Source organism: Meles meles, chromosome 3, assembly GCF_922984935.1.
Source record: "Meles meles chromosome 3, mMelMel3.1 paternal haplotype, whole genome shotgun sequence".
Taxonomy (NCBI): Eukaryota; Metazoa; Chordata; class Mammalia; order Carnivora; family Mustelidae; genus Meles; species Meles meles.
The window spans coordinates 88,505,738-88,529,208 of record NC_060068.1 but is presented as its reverse complement, the minus strand read 5'-3'; the positions used below and the strand labels follow the sequence as shown (position 1 = coordinate 88,529,208).

The 23,471-nt window shown below is 34.6% G+C and overlaps 1 protein-coding gene across 12 annotated transcripts in view; it reads left to right on the top strand.

Moving 5' to 3' along the window:
* The window catches only part of ERBIN (erbb2 interacting protein), a 132,570-nt gene that overhangs the window by 66,359 nt on the left and 42,740 nt on the right, over nt 1–23,471 (top strand). For all 12 annotated transcript variants that reach the window (XM_046001062.1, XM_046001072.1, XM_046001071.1 and 9 more), the window contains exons 5-14: nt 2,693–2,771; nt 4,558–4,647; nt 6,415–6,471; nt 10,899–10,962; nt 15,792–15,866; nt 16,502–16,646; nt 17,661–17,733; nt 18,082–18,211; nt 18,540–18,655; nt 20,281–20,350. In XM_046001062.1, coding sequence (XP_045857018.1) covers nt 2,693–2,771; nt 4,558–4,647; nt 6,415–6,471; nt 10,899–10,962; nt 15,792–15,866; nt 16,502–16,646; nt 17,661–17,733; nt 18,082–18,211; nt 18,540–18,655; nt 20,281–20,350 — 899 coding nt within the window. The remainder of the gene's footprint in view (nt 1–2,692; nt 2,772–4,557; nt 4,648–6,414; nt 6,472–10,898; nt 10,963–15,791; nt 15,867–16,501; nt 16,647–17,660; nt 17,734–18,081; nt 18,212–18,539; nt 18,656–20,280; nt 20,351–23,471) is intronic.

Sequence of the window (23,471 nt, the reverse complement as noted above, 5' to 3'; positions counted from 1 at the left end):
GGCCACCCAGGCTCCCCCATCTAGCTTTAATTCAAATATACATTTATATTATTGCTGGGGAAGTTCAACCCTTATATTGGCATGTAAATAGCATATGTTGACAAGAATATGCATAAATAGGTATTATGGTGTGAAAATAGGTACTGCCACCCTAGGAAGGAGTTTGGAAGTATCTAGAGTCATTGATAACTCTATGCCATGTCCTATTCAGCTAGTGAAAAAGAGAGGCAAAGGTTCTCCCCTCAGAGAGTGTATATTCTTAGTGGTAGGCTGGTAAACTTCTAAAGATAGGTTAGCCTGCTTGACATTGTTGTCCCATATATTCTGTTATGTTGATATTTTTTCATTCTACTTTTTCTCTGTGTTTCAGATTGGCTAATTTCTGTTTCCATGTCTTCTGGCTCACTGAAATTTTTTCCTATGGTGTCTAATCTTGTTCTTTTTTCTAAGATTTTATTTGGGAGAGAGAGAGCATGAGCAGGGGGAGGGACAGATAAACCCTGAGATCATGATCTGAGCTGAAGTTGGACACTTAATCCACTGAGCCACCCAGGCACCCCAATCTTTTTTTAATCCTGTCCTGTATTTTTCATTCAGTTACTATATTTTTTATTTGTGAAGTTTCCATTTCTTTTTTTTTTTTATTTGACAGAGATCACATGTAGGCAGAGAGGCAGGCAGAGAGAGAGGGGGAAATAGGCTCTCGACCGAGCAGAGTGCCCGATGCGGGGCTCGATCCCAGGACCCTGAGATCATGACCTGAGCTGCAGGCAGAGGCTTTAACCCACTGAGTCACCCAGGCACCCCTAGTTTCCATTTATTTCTTAAACTTAAGCTTTTATCTTTACCATTTTCTTCATTTTTTCCCCTTCAAGTACAGTAACCCTTTCAAAGTTCTTTTGTCTCTGAGTCTGTTTCTAGTAGCAGAACAGTGCTAATCTTTTTATAGTGGAATATTTCAAGCATTTACAAAAGTAGAATATAATAAATCTGTACCTATCAACCAACTTCATCATGTATCAGTATATTGAATACCTCATAGTATACCTTCATCTGTACCTCCTACTTTACATCCTTTATAGTTTCTGTTAAAATATTTATTTATTTATTGATAAAAATAAATTGATACATTGATACAGTCCCCCAATTATATTCTTTGGTCTCCTCTTACCTGGGTAGTTCCTCAGTCTTCCTTTGTCTTTTTTGACCTTGATAGTTTTAAATTTTACTGGCCATTTATGTAGTAGAATTTTTCTAAATTTGAATTTATTTGATGTTTGCTTATGATTAACTTCGTGTTATATGTTTTTGGCAAGAATATGACAATAATGGTATTGCATCCCTTCCCAGTGCATCTTAGATTTGGTGCCACATGATGTTGCTAACTGGTGATGGTAACTTTAAAGCAATTTGATGGTGCCTTTTATATTTCTTTACTAAATTGCTTTTTTTCTTTTGTTATTAATAAGTATCTTTTTGGGAGAAACAATCGGTCTGTTAGTATCCAATTTTTCATCATTATTTTACCCACTGATAATTAGCATTTGCTGATGAGTTTTAACTGAACAGTTGTTGCTGTAGTATTTGCCAGTTGGTGATTTTGCATTATTAATTTTTGGGCACCTGAAATTCTGTGTTTGGCACTGTGGTAAACTTGCTTATCTAGAATGATAAAGTAATGAAGTTGAAAGAAGTTTGAATGATTCTCTGATGTCATCTATGTTCAGTATTCGTACTGTGTTAGTACAGGAAGGAGTCTTACAGAATTTTTGTAATATTTTAAAAAGGTTTTAGCATTCTTTTGGTTTGTGTTATAACATTGCTATTGCAAGTTTGTGGATTATTGTTAGTTCACAAATTATTGTTACTGTATTTTTGCTGAGATAGTGTGAGGAAATAAGAGTATGTTTAGAGGGGCGCCTGGGTGGCTCAGTGGGTTAAAGCCTCTCCCTTCGGCTCAGGTCATGATCCAGGGTCCTGGGATCGAGCCCCACATCGGGGTCTCTGCTCGACAGGGAGCCTGCTTCCCTTCCTCTCTCTCTCTCTGCCTGCCTCTCCGCCTACTTGTGATCTCTGTCTGTCAAATAAATAAAATCTTTAACAACAACAACAAAAAGATTAAAAAAAATAAAAAAGAGTATGTGCTTAGAAAGTTTCTGTAATTTGGCCTGTCCACCCCATTGATGCGGTATTTTACTGAAGTATTGGTCAGAAACTGCCATCAGGCATATCTGCTGGCATATCAGCTGTAGATTTTTCTACTACTTCTGGCTTCAGCTTTGTTCTCAGCTTTGTCAGTTGACGTGTATGTTAGGGAACACCTTAATCTGGGCCCAGCATTAAAAAAAGTAATCATGTTTTTATGTCAGAAAACCAGAAAGAGTGCTAAGTATTCTGTATTTTGTATCCTTAACATCATCAAATGGAGAAGGCACTAATTTTCAGAAGAGCTAAGTGAAGGAGGAGGAGATGAATCTAATAATTGGCAGTTATAAAGAGGCACATGAACAAAAGATGAAAAAGGAAAGAGAAATTGTAGAGTTCTGTTTGGTTGATGTTGTCAATTTGTCTATCTAGATCCTAGTTAGTTGGTAAATTTTGAATCTGCAAGGTAAACAATAATTCATTTTTAATTATTTTATCCTTTTTTAATAGATCCTTTTAATTTGATGATTATTTGTTCATTTTCTAGGAATACAGGAATTTCCAGAAAATATAAAAAATTGTAAAGTTTTGACGGTTGTGGAGGCCAGTGTAAACCCTATTTCCAAGTAAGTTCTCAGTTGAATTACAAGTTAATTTTGAGTAAAACAGCTGTGAATTAGTAGTAGAAAATTACTTTCTATATTTTTAATGAGTAATTGGTATCAACTTTAAATTTCATTTTTAGGTTAAAATGAAACCTTTTTATAACATGGTTTTTTCTAATGCCATATTTTCTAACCCCCTATTTTACAAAGGTGAATTAGACATCCGAACAGATAATCCATATGTTTTGCTCTGGGTCTCACAGATGCTTTGTGTCAGTAATGAGGCTAGAATTTGGTTTCCTCCCTCAGTGATACTTTAAGAATGTAAGAATATCTTCACTCAGAAATCGGCTGTGTAGCACACTAAAACTTTTGAAAATACTAAAAGAAACTGAACAATCAGGAAGGTAAGAACAAAAAAAAGGAAAACCATGTGATTGGTTGCAACATATGCCAGAGGTCATAAATTTTCTTTTATGATAGTAATGGCTATAAGTAGAACACTTTCCTGACTCCAGAACTATTAAGTTTTGCAAAAATGGAATAGTGAAGCAAAAGATGAGTAGAGCATGGTTTAATGTAGTGAAGTCAAAAACTGAAACCAGATTTCACATAATACAGTAGTACTTCATTTAGTGAATATTTTCAAACATTGGTGCTTCATTTGCTGTGGTAGATGAAGGAATGTGACATAGGGAAGAAACAAGGTAAGTCAAAGACTGAGAAGTCTCACTGCAACAGAACTCTGTACTTTTTAAAATCCAGGAAAAACATGTAATGATGATGTTTTATCTTTAGTTAAAAATATTGCTCTAGCGTCCAGTTCTAGATCTGGAATTTCTTTTGTAAACCAGAGGAAATAAAGGGAAAGCTGATACATACAGTTTCTCATATGGCCTTAAAATGTCCTTTAGCTTTTTGTGTTATTTCTTATTTGCTTATTATAAAATTATGCAATCTTTATTTGGTTATTTAAAGGCCAGATTTTGAAATTGAAAATAATTTTTTTTTTAAGATTTTTTTAATTTATTTGACAGAGAGAGATCATAAGTAGGTAGAGAGGCAGGCAGAGAGAGTGAGAGGGAAGCAGGCTCCCTGCCGAGCAGAGAGCCCGATGTGGGACTCGATCCCAGGACCCTGAGATCATGACCTGAGCCGAAGGCAGCGGCTTAAACCACTGAGCCACCCAGGCACCCTGAAAATAATTTCTAAACTAGTGGTTCTCAAATGGAAATGATTTTGCCCCCAAGGGTCATTTGGCAAATTCTGAAGACAGTTTTGGTTTTTAAAACCTGCGGTGGTGGGTGGTGCTACTGGCTCCGAGTAGCTAAGGCCAGGCTTGCTGCTGAACAGTACAGTGCAGAAGACAGCCTCCTCAATATAAAGAATTATCCAGCCCCAAAAGTCCATACTGTCAAGGTTTAGGGGAAAAAAAATACTGTCAAGTTTTGGAATTCCTTATGAATCCTTTGGATTGATGTTAGATAAGGCAAATTTCAAGAGTGCTTGCTGATGTCATAGTTATGTCCTAAATATATTTCTGTGTATTGTGGTTCATTCACAGTTGACCTTTTTGTGCACATTTTATCTTCTTGAGGCAAATACTATCTCATTTCCTATTTACGAAGAGAAGAAGTTATTGAAATAGGTAAATTATTATAAAAAGGAAACCTCAAGTTTGCGGGTCCCTCATTAAAGTAAAAAGGTGACTGTTACCTGTTAAGAATATGTGTTGGTTAGATTCTTAGATTCTGAGACTGAAATTCTGTGTGTTAATTTAACTTAAATTCTGATATATTTTATATAGGCTTCCTGATGGATTTTCTCAGCTGTTAAACCTAACCCAGTTATATCTAAATGATGCTTTCCTTGAGTTCTTGCCAGCTAACTTTGGCAGGTAAATTACAGTTTCTTTTAAAACCTTTTCTTGTTAGCTCTTACAAAGTTTACAAAACTACAGTTGCTTTAGTAATACCATTAATTATACTTTCATACTCTCTTCTTTTGTAATTATTTCCAAACCTTGTGGTTTTTACAGTTTTTTGGGGTCTTGTTATTTTGTCTTTGCACTTATATTCCCAGATAAATAAATAAGCCATGAATATTTAGAAAAAAAAAAGGTAATTTACAACTTGAATTGGTTTTTAAGGTATTCAAAAATACTTTAATTGTGGGTAATTTCTATATACTTGAGAACAGAATACTTTATTTTTAGCATTTATCATATTTGAAAGTGATCTAATTATTGATTTATCTGTCTTCTCCACTAGAATCAAAATGCTGGAGAAAACAAAGTGTGTTTCTGGGGACCACCCCACTGGCACACTCCCGCCAGTATCTGAACATAGAGTAATTCTTGTCGTTGTAGTCTTTGAGTAACTTTTTTTTAATGAAAAGATGAACAGTGAGTGAATGACTGTTAGGTATCAAATTATTATTTTAAAACTAGTAGAGAAAGTGCTTTAAATGGCATGTTAATTTTAGTCATCTTTTTGTCTGTAAATAAAGATACATACCGTATGATCTCACTTATATGTGAAATCTCAAAATAAAACCAGACCTGAGCTTCATTAGATACAGAGAATAGATTGGTGGTTGGCATGGGTGAGGGTGGCAATATGGGTAAAGGTGGTCAAAAAGTACAAATTTCCAGTTATAAAATAAATTTTGAGGGTGTAATGTACAGTATTGCTTTAGTCAGCAATACTGGATTGCATATTTGAGAGTTGCTGAGAAAGTAGATCCTGAAAGTTCTCATCATAAGAAAAAAAATGTAACTATGGTGATGGATGTTAACTACACTTATTATGGTGATCATTTCACAATATATACACATATACATTATATTGGATACCTGAAACTAATAATGTTATATGTCAATTACATTTTAACTAAGAGAGAAAGAATTCTGGGCATTGTTGTAGCCCATTGACTGTCCTGTGGGACCCACTTTATCATGCTTCATATATTTATTTACATACATAAATATATATGTGTGCGTATGTGTGTTTATGTGTAATTATGCATATACTTTTTATATATTTATATATGATGTATATATTATATATACATACATTTATATATATAATATATATAAAGCATACTTGACAGATTCCTTTTTTATATCTGGTATTTGGACCACTTTTTTATGGAAATATATTTGACATATAACATTTTGTAAGTTTAAGGTATACAGCATGTTGATTTGATACATTTATATATTGCAATATGCTTGACATTATGGCATTAGTTAGCAACTCTAGACCACCCAGTCTTCTCATTTTCCCTTAATTTTATTGGAATGTGAAGGGCCAGAGGATATCTCCTTTATTATATCCCCTTAAGTTCCCTTGTTGTTTTTTCTCTTGGAGCTGGACTCTGGAGTTGAATTACTGTTCTCTAACCTACTAATGGCTAATATTTTGGAGGCATGTTTGCATGAAATGCTGTAGGATTGATATTTAGGAACAATAAGTTGTGCTTTAAATGTGTTTAGAAGTGTTTAACTTTTTTCCCCCAACTAATTCTAAGGGACAGAAATAGTCTTTTCTTACTTTGCAATTACAGAATATTGGTTACTTTAAAACTTTGGAGCATGACATCACTTTGGTAATTAAATTCATTGTCTTTGTAATAGATGATTGATTTGTTTTTTGTTTTGCAGATTAACTAAACTCCAGATATTAGAACTTAGAGAAAACCAGTTGAAAATGTTGCCAAAGTAAGTAAAGGTGCTATTCTTTCTAAAATAAGAATTTTTAATTCTTTTGAAGATTTTTTTTTAAGTAATCTCTGCACCCATTGTGGGGCTCAAACTTAACAATTCCCGAGATCAAGAGTCACACACTGTACTGACTGAGCCAGCCAGGCACCCCAAGAATCTTTAATTCTTAAGTCCTTAAAGAAATGTTAGCTTCGTAATATCTAAAATATGAGTGAAAATTATTTTTAAAAGACTGACTTGTGATCATATTGTGATCACATTGTGATCAGTATGACTTGTGGTCATATTTTAATCAGTGGTACTGAATATAAAACTTTCACATCTGTTGTTGGTATTTTATAGTGATTTCATAAGCTTTCTGAATTTGGTCTTGTGTGACAAATATCAAAATATGTCTATAAAACCTACTAGTCCCATATAGAGGTCCCAGTTCATATACTAGAGCTCTCATATAATATTAATTAGTGAAATCTGTAGGGTCTTTATGTGAAGTCTGATAACTGTAATTTTAAGAATTCGTTGGGTTTTGTAGTCTGTTTTAAGTTAGAAGTGGGATGGACAGCCCCCTGCTGGTAAGCTAACATCAAGAAAAGATGGCAATCCAAGAGCAAGTAAAATAAAGTTAAAACAGATCTACACACTGAAAATGCACTGTAGTGTGTGTACATTTATTGAAAAATATACATTAAAACTTCCTGAATTCATCGCTGCATTTTTACAGTGTAGGCATTGGCAAACTACTGTCTACTAAATCTGGCCCACTGTTTATTTCTGCAAAGAAGTCTCACTGGAAACACATTTATTCATTTACATATTGTCTACGGCTCCCTTTGCTCTATAGTGTTATAATCAAATAGTTGTGACAAAGACTGTATGCAAAGCCTAAATTATTTATTCTCTGATCCTTTATAGAAAACCTTGCTGATTTCTGTTGTGATTGATTTGTCAGGAGTTCATTGTTAGCTTTTAAGGGAGATATCTCCAGGTCCCCAGGAGTTAGTTTGGCTTACTCAGCTTCTGTGGCATCTTATTTGTATCTGTTATGAAATTTACCATGTTAGTCTTGTTTTTGTTTTTGTTTTTAAGATTTTATTTATTTATTTATTTATTATTTATTATTATAAGTAGGCAGAGAGGCAGGCAGAGAGAGAGGAAGGGAAGCAGGTTCCCTGCTGATCAGAGAACCCAACGTGGAGGTCAATCCTAGGACCCTGAGATCATGACCTGAGCCACCCAGGCACCCCAATCTTGTTTTTTTAATGCATTTTATTTCACTCTTTTTTTTAAAAGATTTTATTTATTTATTTGACATAGAGACACACAGTGAGAGAAGGAACACAAGTACGGAGAGTAGGAAAGGGAAAAGCAGGCTTCCCACTGAGCGGGGAGACTGATGCAGGGCTCTGTCCCAGGACCCTGGGATCATGACCTACGCCAAAGGCAGATGCTTACCTACTGAGCCACCCAGGCAACCCCCCTTTTACTCCTGTTTTCCCTGACCAACTTATATGCATGCACACATGTACCTTTAACCTTCCCCATGAATGTAAGTCTTTGAGGACAAGGAGCATATCTGGTTTTGATTCCCAGAAGACATCATCTATTAGCTGACAGTTGTTCAGCGCAGAAAAGATTGGTGTTTATAGTGATGGTTGTGAGTGTAAATTAAAATGGGAATTGTGATCCATATTAAATTCAAAAAGGTTTAAATATTTTACAGATGTGGTACTGGAATTGATGACTCCTTTAGTTCAAACGACTGCTTTCTAAGAGATTTGAATAGGATGTAAACTGTTTACTGCAGTAGCTAAGCCTATAATTAATATTGTTTATCTGATACCATAATTTTAACTTATTTTATCTCCTTATTTAACTTTAAATTGGGCTCTGTCTGATGTATTTTCAATATAATTCTTTACTGCTCTCTTTTTTTTTAAGATTTTATTTATTTGTTTGACAGAGAGAGATCACACAATAGACAGAGAGGCAGGCAGAGAGAGAGAGAGAGAGAGAGGGAAGCAGGCTCCCTGCTGAGCAGAGAGCCCGATGCGGGACTCGATCCCAGGACCCCGAGATCATGACCTGAGCCGAAGGCAGCGGCTTAACCCCCTGAGCCACCCAGGAGCCCTTTACTGCTCTCTTTTTAAGACTTGTGATTAAAACTTCTGAGACCTCACAAACCTGTAAAGAGGCAGTAGTTTTAAATGTTACAAAAGTCATGTGCAATCAGGTTATGTCAGTGAACCTTTTTATAATCAAAGATGTGAGCAGTGGGAAAGCTGTTTCAGATATATAGCTAAGTGAAATTTAATACCATCTAAGTACTAGAGGGCACAGGGCCAAGCACACAAAAGATGTGTTTTTTTTCCCTGTGACACAAGAAGAGATGATAAAAAGGAGTTAAATATAAAGAAATTTGAGAGGTAAATGGGAAAAAAATTTGAGGGGTATATTGTTTTTGGTTTCTCCTTGAAGTAGGAAGCTGGATCTTAAATGAAAAGACTTGAAAATGAAAATGTGAAATTTTGTTTTAGACTTTTGAGGTATCTTAGTAGGACTAAAGTTGCCAGTATAAATTATTGCAAGTTAAGATAGACACATTTTGAGGATTTTACATTTTATTTCTTTTTTTGTTACATATACATGTCATTCACTTTCCCCTGCATCAGTGTTTAAACTTCTTTCTAAAGACGTCATTCATAATTGAATTTTTCCAATGCACTGCTTCTTTTTTGTACTCTTATATGACTTACCCTTTTGTTACAGTGTTTAACTGCTCGGTGTGGATTTTCTATGTTCTTTGGTCATTTTAAGAATTTCTTCAGTTCTCCCTTCCCTCCTCACACACCTTTCTACTTTTCTCAAATGTTTACCTGGATATAGTTTAATGTCATAGCTTCTCATCTTTCTTCAAAAGAAGGTCCTGGAAACTTTCTTTGTTATGAAGCAAACTACTACTGACTTAGAGATTTTTTGGACAAAGATATGAGTAAGGGAAACAATTATAGTTGAGACTAGGCCTTTAATAAGTCTAAGTTAAATAAAGCAGCTTTGAGAAAAATTGGTGTTGTGAAATAAGTTAAAGGAATATTGATAGAATGGCATACTTAAAATGGAAGGGTTTGGAAAAATTAGCTTCCTCTAATGTTGGGTTAGTAACATAGTGTCATTACAATTATGTGTGTTCTTTTGTTTATTATTTTTTAAAGATTCTTAATTTATTTGAGAGAGAGCAATAAAGATGTGCACTTGCAAACACAGGGGAGGAGCAAAGGGGGAGGGTAAAGAGGCTGCCTGCCAAGCAAGGAGCCCTAGGTAGGACTAGATCCTGGGACCCTAGGAACATGACCTGAGCTGAAAGCAGTTGCTTAATGAACTGAGCCACCCAAGCGTGCCCCCAATTATGTGTGTTCCTATGTTTGTTAGTTTTTTCACTGAAAAGGCAGAGAAATGTTTTGTGAGTTTTATTTTACTTTTTCTAATTTGTTAAATTTCCGGAGAAGATAGAAATAGTCTGTGTTCTTATGTTGTAATTTAAGGAGCCTGTTTGTTTTTAATAGTGTTAATTTTTAAGTCATTAGCATATTAATATATGTTAATAATACGATAACTGTATTTTGCTTTCATTTTGACATATCCTAAAAAATTATAGCACAGAGTTCTTTATCTGGGTAGCTGGTAGTACCTCAATCTATCAAATACTAGGTTTCTCTAAAAATAGTAATATAAGAGTGTAAATATGTATTTGAATGAACTAGTTTAGGTTTTTAAAATGCTGTATTGAAGGAGAGATAAAAGTACAGTTTAGTTTATTTCGTTATTAAATGAGGTTTTGTACAATTTTCAAGTCACTATAGTTGCAGAGAAATATTGATAGTAAGTTGGAAGTTAAAAATGATTTTACTACTCATATTTATGATTCTTATAAAACTTGATTTTGAGTTGTATTGAAATTAATTTGGAAATGTGGTAAGAAATTTACTGTTTAGAATTTTGAGTACTTATTTTTAGAATTAAGCTATTTTGAAGTATTACAAATATATGACCAGTCTTGAAAAATGGTAATAATTACTGTGTAGCTGCCAGTCTAATTCATTAGTTGATTAATACTATATGAAAATTTATTCTGTGAAAAAAGCCAAAACCAGTTATTCATATTCTGGTCTGTGTGTTTAAATTTACTATGACTGTTTAGGAATAGAAACGAAGACCTGATGAGAACCCAAATTAGAGAATAATTCATAACTTACTTTATTTAGAAATTAAATAAAGAATACTTTTCTGAGAAATTTTATTTATTTTGTCAATATGGTGAAACCTGTACATTAGATCTTACCTAAGAATGTTTAATACTATTGATTTGAAAGCTTTCATTTAATTGATATTTTTATATACTCAATTCTTCATTAATCCCATGTGCATAGAACCATGAATAGACTGACCCAACTGGAAAGACTGGATTTGGGAAGTAATGAATTCACAGAAGTGGTAAGTTCTTACCAGTCTCTACCCAAAGGTCTTAAATTTGATTGAGAGGATGTGAAAGTTAATGTATTTATTTCTTAGCATTTTTTTTAAGATTTTATTTATTTATTTGACAGACAGAGATCACAGGTAGACAGAGAAGCAGGCTCCCTGCTGAGCAGAGAGCCAGATGTGGGGCTCGATCCCAGGACCCTGGGATCACAACCTGAGCCGAAGGCAGAGGCTTTAGCCCACTGTGAGCCACTCAGGAGCCCCTCTTAGCATTTTTAAATATAAAACATTTTAAAGATATATTCATATTTTGGGGAAAAAAGATATGAAAACACTTAACAGGGAGAATTAGAAATATCTGACAGTAGTGACAATCAAATGTAAAATAAAGGAGAAACCCATGGAAAAAATAACAAAGACACAGCAAGCAGACAATTTGAGAGATCATAAGGGAAAAACAAAGTTTCATCAGCCTAGATGAGTAAGAAAAAGTACTTCTAAGGCAAAAGTAAGTCCCTGAGGGTATTGCTCAGGAATTTATTCAATGGTAAAATATTTTTCTATAATTTTACTTAATAGCTAAAGGGAAAACATTGAGTGAAACCACTATCTATTTTTCAGTTGGTAATAAGACCTCTGACTCATTTTTGTTTTGTATGCAAAGTGTGCTATGATATAAAATCAAAAAGGAAAGGAGTGTGTAAATAGATTTTTATCTTTAGTGAGTTCTCCAAAAGAACTCAGAAAATAAGCTAGATTTTTTTTTTTTAAGATTTTATTTATTTGACAGACAGAAATCACAAGTAGGCAGAGAGGCAGGCACAGAGAGAGGGGGAGGCAGGCTCCCCGCCGAGCAGAGAGCCCAATGCAGGGCTCGATCCCAGGACCCTGGGATCATGACCTGAGCCGAAGGCAGAGGCTTTAACCCACCCACTGAGCCACCCAGGTGCCCCAGTAAGCCAGATATTTTTTCTGAAGAGGAATTCATTGGCCTGAATATCATCATCATTAACTTCTTTTACATTATGTTTATACGTTTGTGTTTTAAAATTATGATAGATTTCAAATGATAGTCTTTTTTTTTTTTTTTAAAGATTTATTTATATGTGAGTGAGCGAGCTAGCTCATAGAGTGGGAAGGAATGGGAGGTTAGAGAGGAGAGGAAGAGAGACTCTTAAGCAGACTCCACTGAATGCAGAGCCTGAGGCAGGGCTAGATCCCAGAACCCTGAGATAACTACCTGAGCCAAAACCAAGAGTCTGACACTTGAACTGACTGTACCACCCAGTTGCCCCTAGTGTTTTTGGTTTTGTTTTTTGTTTTTAATTCTAGTATAATTATGATACAGTGTTATGTTAGTTTCCGATATACAATATACTGATTCAATAACTTACACATTACTCAGTGCTCATCAAGAGCACTCTTAATCTCCTTCACCTGTTACACCATCCCCACACCCACCTCACCTCTGATAACCATCAGTTTGTTCTCTGTAGTTGAGAATCTGATTCTTAGTTTATCTCTTTTTTTTCTTTCTTCGTTTATTTTGTTTCTTGAATCCCACATATGAGTGAAATCATGTGTTACTTTTTTTTCTCTGACAGACTTATTTTGTTTAGCGTTATACTTGCTAGAACCATTTATGCTGCTAATAACAAGAGCTGATTCTTTTTTATGTCTGAGTAGTATTCCATTGCACATGTGGTACATATACACCACATCTTTTTTAAGGTTTTATTTATTTATTGGGAGAGAGCACAAGCAGGGGGAGGGGCAGAGGGAGCTGGAGAAGCAGACTCTGCTGAAGAGCAGGGAGCCAGATTCAGGGCTCAGTCCCAGAACCCTGAGATCATGACCTGAGCCGAAGGCAGACACTCAACCCACTGAGGCACCCAGGCACCTATACCACATCTTTTCTTTATCTATTCATTTGTTAGTGGACTTAGGGCTGCTTCCATATTTTGGCCATTGTAAATAATGCTGCCATAAACAGGGCTGCATATCTTTTCAAATTAGTGTTCTCATAGTCTTTGGATAAATACTTAAGCGTGGAATTACTGGATCATATTTTTAATTTTTTAAGGAACTTCCATACTGTTTTCCATAGTGACTGCACCAATTTGTATTCCCACCAGCAGTACAGGAGGGTTCCTTTTTCTCCACATCCTTGCCAGCATTTTTTCTTGTGTTGTTGATTTTAGCCATTTTGACAGGTATGAGGTGATACCTCATTGTGGTTTTGATTTGGATTGCCCTGATGATGAATGATGTTGAGCATCTTTTCATGTATCTACTGTCAAATGATAATCTTAAGACGGTATTTTCAGCTTCATGATTGCCCTGTGGGTGTTGTATTATACATTTGCTCATCAAATAGTGAACTTTATAGCTGAAGTCAGTGGAAGAGCATGGTGGTTTTGTACATCTTATTTTTTCCTAAAATACACTTTCATTTTCTTTAGTGTATTTTCATTGAAGATGGTTTATGATGGCTTTTATTGTGTGTTGTGGAACTTCTTAACCCCTTATGAAAAAATACTTGTACTGGGGTGCCTGGATGGCTCAGTGGGTTAAAGCCTCTGCCTTCGGCTCAGGTCTTGATCCCAGAGTGCTGGGATCGAGCCCCACATCCTGGGATCGAGCCCCACATCGGGCTCTCTGCTCGGCAGGAAGCCTGCTTCCTCCCTTTCTCTCTGCCTGCCTCTCTGCCTGCTTGTGATCTCTGTCTGTCAAATAAATAAATAAAATATTTTTTAAAAAAAAAGAAAAAATACTTGTACTGTTCTTCCTAAGTTGTTAAGCTATTGTACTCTTAAGGTATTTAAAAATATTAATTTGCATCCATATTAACTATTTGAAAAGTCCTAATTATTATTCAATGAATCAGTAACATCCAGTATCATTAATTTTTGTACCATTTCGGTCTATAGCATTACAACGCATTTTTTAAAACTCACCCTTAAAGTGATAACAGATAAAGCACAAAAAGATATTTCTTTTACTCCAAGATACACCTTGTCTATATTTATGTGTTAGCAGCAAATCTGAATGACATGACTTCTACGTACTCTTGTATTACTGTGTTGATTAGGTATGATGGTACTCTATGCCATCACAATGTCAGTAACTGTGTTTGTGTGGTGACAGAAGTACCTTTGAAGCATGCATTCAGTAGAGCCTGCAAGGGCAAATGCCCAAGATGAAATTTTTTCTCAATACCAAGGTCCACTGAAACCCTCTGTGTAGTTTTTTGGTTATCAACACCATATTAAAAACAATATTTCAACAATAAATAAATGAATTTTTTTAAAAAAATATTTCATTATGTAATTGCTAAGAGTTTAAAATAACAGCATGTGCATATCATGGATTATGCCTTAGTTTATTTACCTTTCCCTTATTATTGGGCATTTGGTTTTTTCTTTATTTTTCTCCCTCTTAGTCATCTGGGAATATCTTTGTTCTTTTCATTAAAGGCTAAATCTTCTCTTTTTTTTTCTTAATAGATTTTATTTTTTAGAGCAGTTTTAGGCTCACAGCACATTTTAGCTAAGGGTAGGTACAGAGATTTCCACACATGCATAACTTCCCCCATTATCAACGTCCCCCACCAGACTGGTACATTTGTTACACTTGTTGAACTTACAGTCCCACATCATAATTGCCTGAGATCCATATTTTACATTAGCTTTTACTTCTGGTGTTTTACATTTTGTGGGTTTGGACACATGTATGATGATATGTACCACCATTATAGTATCATATAGAATAGTTAATTGATAATAAGTAGTTAACAATGATTAATCAGAATTCTTCTTAATTGATTCTTTCCCCTATTTTATTTATTTATTTATAATTTAAATGTAATTAATTAACTTATAATGTATTATTAGTTTCAGGGGTAGAGTTCAGTGATTCATCAGTCTCATATAATACCTAGTCCTCATTACATCACATACCCTCCTCAAATGTCCATCCCCCAATTACCCTATCCCCTCACTGCCGTCCCCTTACCCCTGTCCCCTCCAGCAACCCTAAATTTGTTTCCTGTGATTAAGAATCTCTTAGAGTTTGGTTAACTCTCTGGTTTCATCTTGTGTTTTTTTTTTCCTTCTCTTCCCCTATGATCCTCTCCTTCGTTTCTTAAGTTCCACATGTGAGTGAGATCATATGATAATTGTCTTTCTCTCATTGACTTATTTTGCTTAGCGTAATACCCTCTAGTTCCGTCCACGTCGTTACAAATGGCAAGATTTCATTTTTTTAATGGCTGAGTAGTATTCTAGTGTATATATACCACATCTTCTTTATTCATTCATCTGTCGATGGGCATCTGGGCTCTTTCCATAGTTTGGCTGTTGTGGACATTGCTGCTGTAAACATTCGGGTGCACATGCCCCTTCGGATCACTACATTTATATCTTTGGGGTAGATAACCTAGTTGCACAATTGCTGGGTTATGGGGAAAAGGCTAATAAATCTTTTTACAGATAATGATTGAGAGTATCTTTTTATTATATTCTTGAAAGTGATGGGACTTATTTTTATTTCTTTATTAGTTTTATAAATACTTGAGCCTGTTGTATAATCAAAAGTTTAAATGAATTTTATGCAATCTACTCTTCTGGAATGCTTATCTTTGAGTTTTCTTTTAGTAGTACCACTGTAGTAACTGTAATATAATGAAAAGTCTAGAATCTTGGCTCTGCTCCATGCCACCCCCCAGTTATTTATTAAATGTTTTAAGCCAGAAGTTACCATTACAAGTTCTCTGGAACTACTTCTGACAAAAACATTCAAGTAAATTATTGAATTCCCCCACCCCTTTCTTACCCAAACAGCCTGAAGTACTTGAGCAACTAAGTGGATTGAAAGAATTTTGGATGGATGGTAATAGACTGACTTTTATTCCAGGGGTATGTATATCAAACTTTATGTGGCTTCTCTTAGTGCAGTCTGTTCTTTGCAGTTTGATGAATTGTACAATTTCAGATTACTTTTTCTTTGAAGGCTGGTTATTTAATTGTAAATATATTAGATAGAAGAAAATAGCATTCTTTTTTACTATCAATACATTCTTGACTAAATTCAGAATATTAACATAGTAAACTTTGTAAAATAGATTCTTTTAATTTCCTGGACCTGGAGTGTGTCCTTCGCAGTGGTTGCAGTTGAGTTTATATCCTAACTCATTTGTCCAGAGAACTGTTAAAGTGGGATATTTTACATGTAGTTTCTGTCTTAACAACTGACATTTATTTATTCCCATGCCCAAAGAACCTAAGAATCCTGTTACCTTCTGTTGCCCTAGCCAATGGTGACAGCTGAGTTCCCAAAGAAAAGTATATGTCCATTGTCACTCTGCTAGGCTCTTAGCAGGAACTCTTAGCTTTATTACTGAATATATTACTTACAGCATTTAATAAAAAATTGAATCTTTTCTCTCATATAAACATTTAATTGTGAATTATAACTTGGTATTGAGTTTATTACGTAAACTGGCCATAAATTCACTTAATATGGTCATTAGATTTCCTTTTTTTGCTTACAGTTTATCGGTAGTTTGAAACAGCTCACATACTTGGATGTTTCCAAAAATAACATTGAAATGATTGAAGAAGGAATTTCAGCATGTGAAAACCTTCAAGACCTCCTGTTATCAAGCAATTCACTTCAACAACTGCCTGAGACTATTGGTTTGTATTGCTTTCTAATTCATGTAATTACTTTTTACTAATATAAAATCTCAGAAATTACATTTTTGCCATTGTTTCACTTAAAGCTTTCATATATCAAATTTTATATGTTATGAGCTAGTTTTATTGTACTGCCAGTCACAGATCTTATTTGAATTGTTTCGTGTGATCAGTTACACATTTTACATCTTGGTTGACATTACTATATTTTTAAGGAAATGTCATGTTTATCAGTATAATAAAATTTAAACTCTTTAAAAAGAAGTTAATTTATCTAAACTATAACACCTATTCATAGCCCTTATCTAGTATCTTTTTTCAGTCTCCATTTTAGACTCAAAGTTGAGAAAACAAACCAGTTAGCAAATTCCATGATATTCTATATTTGTAGTTGCTTTTAGTCTGATGATGCTTCAAGGAAAATGAATTATTTTGATTCAAGAACCAAAAGCATAAATCTTGCCATCTTCATGATGTTTAAACATAAAAACCAAAAAAATATTTTTATATATTTTATTAATTGAGTTATATAACTTTTTTAGCTCAGGCTACATTTTGCAGATTCTACTATAACTTATTCAACAGTTTTAATTTTAAATTAAACTCCATTTTTATTGTTTTAGCATTTAGAACACACAGAATAGTTTGGCATATACCTATGAATTTTATACACCTACCATTCCTTCTTGCCTGTGCTCACTTGTGCCATGACATTATTTTAAGGAGCAGTGCTACGTCTGTGAACAAAGTAGGCAGAAGTCCCTCCTTTTATGAAGCTTGCATTCTAACAGGAGTAAAATAGATAAATACACACTAATGTTAAAAGGTGATATATTGGTAAAAGTTGAAAATATAGGGTAAGGGAGTACAGATTAATGAGGTTGAGTATATTTTCTCTTTTAGATAGGTTGATTAAGAAAGTTCTGTATCATTGATGTGTGCTCACGTTGACTGTTGTTTGACTTGCTTCTAGTTCAAGCTGGAAAATTATGTATTATTTCTTCCCTTAAATAGGTTCACTGAAGAATGTAACAACTCTTAAAATAGATGAAAATCAATTAATGTATCTGCCAGACTCTATAGGAGGGTAAGATTTTTCTGAATCACTAGAAGACTTTACTTTCCTTCAGCTTTATATATTTATGTTTATAAACACTATGTATGTATTTCATTCAATCACATATATTTCCAGATAAGTGCATGAATAGCATCTAAAGGAGATTCCATAAGCATTTAAATAAGTAATTGGTTACAGATTGGCTAGGGTTTTTTTTTATAAAGGTAGGCTTATTTTTATTATTAAATTAAGTTTAGTGGAAATAAGAGTTTTTCTGGATTTGTTGAAGTCAAGTTCAAATGTTGATATATTCTTAAGTTTTGGATTATGTATAGGAAACTTTAAAAATAATGTGTGCTTTCTGTTTTAATTAATTAGGTTAGTGTCAATAGAAGAACTGGACTGTAGCTTCAATGAAGTTGAAGCTTTGCCTTCATCTGTTGGACAGCTTACTAATATAAGAACCTTTGCTGCAGATCATAATTATTTACAACAGTTACCCCCAGAGGTATTGTATTTTAAAGTTGCTTTGCATTTTCTTTTTTAATTTTTTCTTTATTATTCATTATAGCTATCCAGTGTGGTTTTATCTGTTTTCTTTAGAAATAATTATGTAATTCTGTTAACTATTTTCTGAATAACAATCAGCTATACTGATTTACAGAGATACCTAAATACTTTCCTTTATACATGGAAATTAGTAACTGAAAAGAGAAAATATGTTTCCTTTTATAAATGAGAAGAATGTTTTCATTACTTTCGTAAATGATATTTTACTTCTGTCTGTTAAGCAATAGGCCAGAATTTTGATTCCCAGTTTTATGTTTCTCCTTCAGATTGGAAGCTGGAAAAATATAACTGTGTTATTTCTCCATTCCAATAAACTTGAGACACTTCCAGAGGAAATGGGTGATATGCAAAAATTAAAAGTCATCAATTTAAGTGACAATAGGTTTGTAATAATGTTGATTTATAGAAAACATTGGGTAAAATTAAAGTTTCATTATATGATAGAAAACAGCATGCATGTTGCTTTTTTCCTACATATTTTTTGTTTTTAAATAGAATTTTCATTTGAAAGAATGACCTGATTTTACCTGTGGTTTTTAATACTGTGGTAATTTGTCATCGTTAATTTTGTGTTGACTTCAGCTATACAACTTACAGCTTGAGCTATGCAGCTGTTCTTTGCTTATAGTCACCTTTTTTATTCCTATAGTCATATCTTCACCTTAATACTGCTGCTGAGTGGAGCAGGTTTTCATCTAATCTGCTCACTGTATTTTTCTGAGCAGAGATGTGATTAGGCACCCATTCACATAGCTTGGGCAACACAGTCAAGGTGCAGAGCAAATAGATCACTAGAATTACTAAACTGGAATCATGTTAAATTAAGAACAACCTGTCCATAATTTTTCCTGAGGTAAAGATACTAATAATGATAAAAGAACGTTCATAGAGCATTTTTACATTATGCTTTCATAGTATCTTACAAAGTATTCAAAACAACACTATGAAATAGTACTGTAGGTATTGTCATTTTATGAGGAGAAAATTAAAACCCAAATTTCGAATGACTCATTTAGCTTATAAAGTAGAGGTTTAGTGTAAGCCCAGTTTTCTAATTAGGGTATTCAGACTGTTCCATTTTATTTTAGAATAACCACTGCCTGTTTTAAAAAAATTCAGTCCTCATTTCTTCCCATACTTTGTACCTCAAAGCTACAGCTCTAGCCCTAGGCTCTAGCAAATTGCCTTGGAAGATAGGCATAGCAGAGTGGATAAGCATTAATAAGGTAGAAGGTTTAAGTAGACATTCTTTTTAGATAGGTGCTGTTCTAATTTGGCATTCTGATGAATTGTTAATATCACTTTGTTTTTTATTCATTATAATGTTTAAATAGTCTTTGGAATATGAAAGTGCTGGCTCACAAGAAAAAATAGAACAGTACAGTTTTTATAACAAACTATCGCTAAGCCTTCTGTAGTAGTTTGTTCTTTCTAAATACAAATAAAATATTCAAAGCAATATTATGAGACATTGCTTAATGTGTTCTTGTCTTTACATTAAAGTAGGGCTGGTTAACATTTTTTCCTAGCGGACAGTTTTTGGGGGTTTATTAGATTATCCATTTTCCCTCTAGCTGAATTGATTCAGTGGATGAATTGTATTTTTTTTTTATTAAATCTTTTTTTTTTTAAAGATTTTATTTATTTATTTGACAGAGAGAGAGATCACAAGTAGGCAGAGAGGCAGGCAGAGAGAGAGGAGGAAGCAGGCTCCCTGCAGAGCAGAGAGCCCGATGCGGGGCTTGATCCCAGGACCCTGAGATCATGACCTGAGCCGAAGGCAGTGGCTTAATCCACTGAGCCACCCAGGCGCCCCAAGAATTGTATTTTTAAAGAGATGGATAGTATTTTGTCCTATCTGTGGCAAAGACATATATTGGGTGCTCTCCTAAATTAAATTTTTTTCTCCTGTTTTCATACTCAGTAATACAATATTATTTAGAAGACCATTAGGCTTTGCTCTTACATTTTAACATTTGTTATTTTAATTTTGTATTTTTCCCACAGGTTAAAGAATTTGCCCTTTAGCTTTACAAAGCTGCAACAATTGACTGCTATGTGGCTCTCAGATAATCAGGTAAGCATTCTGATTTTGTAAATTACTGGAATTCCAGTTGTGTTAAATGATTATGCATAATAATTTACATGGGCTCATTTAAGAACAGTTATACTCTGGTATAAATTTTAAAATATATATAAGAAAAATCTTGGAAAATATTGAGATATAGATATTTTTGTGTAGTTTCTGTAGATTCAAAACAATAAATCCTATTGGACTTGTCTAATTTCTCTTGAATCTGTAAAAAGATACATTGATTAAGAAATCAGACTCAAACTTCATTTTGGAAAGTGTTTTTCTCATTCTCCATACCTTCCAGCCCTTAGCACCTGCTCAGCCCTGCTGTCCAGAGCATCTTCTGGCCTGAGCTGCTCTCTTGGGGCCAGAGAGGGGTGAGGCTTGAAGGACTGAGTGGATGTTAGGTTTTTCATTCAATAAACTGGTGATTTCTTACTAACTTAAAAAAAAAATCAGACTCGATATTCTCTAACTTCTTTAAGTTTTTATAGTGATCCTCTGTGGCATATGTCTATAGAAATTTAATAGTTTATTTTTTTTCAAGCATTTTTTTTTTTAAGATTTTATTTATTTATTTGCCAGAGAGAGAAATCACAAGTAGGCAGAGAGAACAGGGGAAGCAGGCTCCCTGCTGAGCAGAGAGCCCGATGCGGGGCAGGATCCCAGCACCCTGAGATCATGACCCTAGCTGAAGTCACAGGACCAACCCACCGAGCCACCCAGGCGCCCCGTAGGACACTTTTGATAGTGAAAGGAGCTTTATGATAATTATGTCAAAAGAACATATGTAAAATGCAAATGTACCAGGCAATTTGGGCATTTGGTCATCATGGTCATAATCAGTTATTTATATATGCCACTAGTTTAAGAGGAAGAATTGATCCTCTGGTACATGTCAACCTACTGTAGTTGAAGGTGAACAAGTATAACATGAACAAGCAAGTAGTAGGATCAGATTGTTATTTTTGGAAAGCTTTTGGGGCTGCACTGTGAAAGATGGATTTAGCAGGGGTGATGGTGCCAGGTGTGAAAGCAGGAGAGACTCGTTGGAGGGCATTGCCATACTCAAGGCAGTAGAACCTGTGGGCTTGAAGTAAGATAATAACAGGACCAGGGAAGAGTGGGTATATTTAAGGCATAACTTAAAAGGTCACATCAGTAGAATATATGAAGAATGCACGTGTGTGAGAAGAAAGGAAGTAAAAGCAAAGATGAGCTTCAGAGGTGTAGCTGGAGTGACTTGCTGGATATTGATCTAGTAATCAAAATGAGGAACCACAACAGAAAGAAATAGGTTTATGGGAAGATACTAAGTTCCAGTTAGGCATGTTAAGTTTGAAGTACCTTTGATATATCTGAGTAGGCATCTAGAGAATAATTCTAGTGGCCGTGATCCCCCAGCTTCCTCGACTTTGTTCTAGACTGTGATTTCTGTGCTCTTGGTTTGTCCATTCTTTAAATTTTGAACCTCCTGGGATTTCTCAGTATTGCTCCTGAAGGCACAATTTCCTTTTCTCCAGGACCATTATAGACCTATTCCTTTTGTTTGTTTTCTTAAGAAATTTTTTAAAAAGATTTAAAAAAAATTTTTTTTAAATTTTCTTAAGAAATTTTTTAAAAAGAAAAGATATAGGAGCTCAGCCCATCATCTTAATCACTTTTTTTAGGGAGTGATTTCATATCTTTTATTATTTTCTCAAAAGGGAGCTTAGGAATTTATTTAGTTGTTAGGGACAGATGAATCCTGAGGAACTAACATACATACATACATACATATGTTTATTTATGTATTTATTACTAACATTTAAGTGACAGGTGGATTAAAAGACTTAGAAAGGGTGGCCATAGAGGTAGAAGAAAAACTTTATGATAGTAGATTCAAGTTAAGGATGAGGGCTTAAAGGAAGAAGTTGTAATGGGATAAATGCTGTTGGGGGGTCAATTAAAATGAAATCTGGAAAATATACATTATTTCTTGCCAACTTTTGACTATAGCTAATGTAGTTTCAGAACTACATTAGGACAAAAACCCAATTGATGCAATTTAAGGAATGAATAAATGAGAGAATGGAGGCATACAGTTGTTGATTGAGCTTTTAAGAAGGCTGGATAAGAAAGAAGAAGAGTGTAACATAAACTGGTAGCTTGGGGCAGTGTAAGAAGGAATCCTTTAGTAGTAGAGAACATTTTTATAGGTTGTTCAAGGAGGCTATGTAGAGAATGAGGTTAAAAATATGAGAGGGGAGTGGATAATTGTTGTGTAACTGATAGAATTTAAAACTGGTAGAGGGATGCCTGGGTGGCTCAGTTGGTTAAGCATGTGCCCTCAGCTCAGGTCATGATCCTGGGTCCTGGGATTGAGCCCCACATCGGGCTCCTTGCTCACTGGGGACCCTGCTTCTCCCTCTGCCTGCTGTGTCCCCTACTTGTGCTCTCTCTTAGACAAATAAATAAGTAAAATCTTAAAAAATACAATAAAACTGTGCAGGAGTTCTTGCCCTTTTGAAGGCAGCTTGGTCTGATGTGAGAGGGAGAACTAATAATGTTTATGTTGAAATTCTTAGAATGTAGCAGTTTCCAGGCTGTTCTTAAATCCTATTTTTTTTTCAATCTTCTAGAAAATAGTATCTTCAGAATATAATTTAGGAAACGTGGAAGAGTTTTCAGGCAACATTGAGTTCCCTGTTGAAGTTGGTTACCACAAATTTGTAGCTACTGATTTGCTCAGTTGTGTGATACAGAGAAAGGACATGGTTGGTATGATTCTGGGTTGCAGCTTTGCCATTCCAGGTGTAAAAGACAGACAATGCAGCAAGGAGGTCTTGTTAATTGGCAGGAAAATGGTTATAATGGGATCTAGTGAGGTACAGAGAGAGAAAGAATGATGGTGATAAAGTTGGAAGTTCAAGAGAGCATCACTCTTGGTGAAATTGACTAGCAAGTATTGTTGGAACACTGGAGAGAGAGCACCAGTAGAGTTCTCTACTGGTTATCCTTGTGATTGACCACTCCTCAGTTTCCTTTTCAGGAATTTTCTTCTGTCAGTCTTTTATATGTTGGTACCCCATGTAGTACTCTAGGTTCTTCTTTAGTTTCTTTTACTATACTTTCCTCTAAGAAA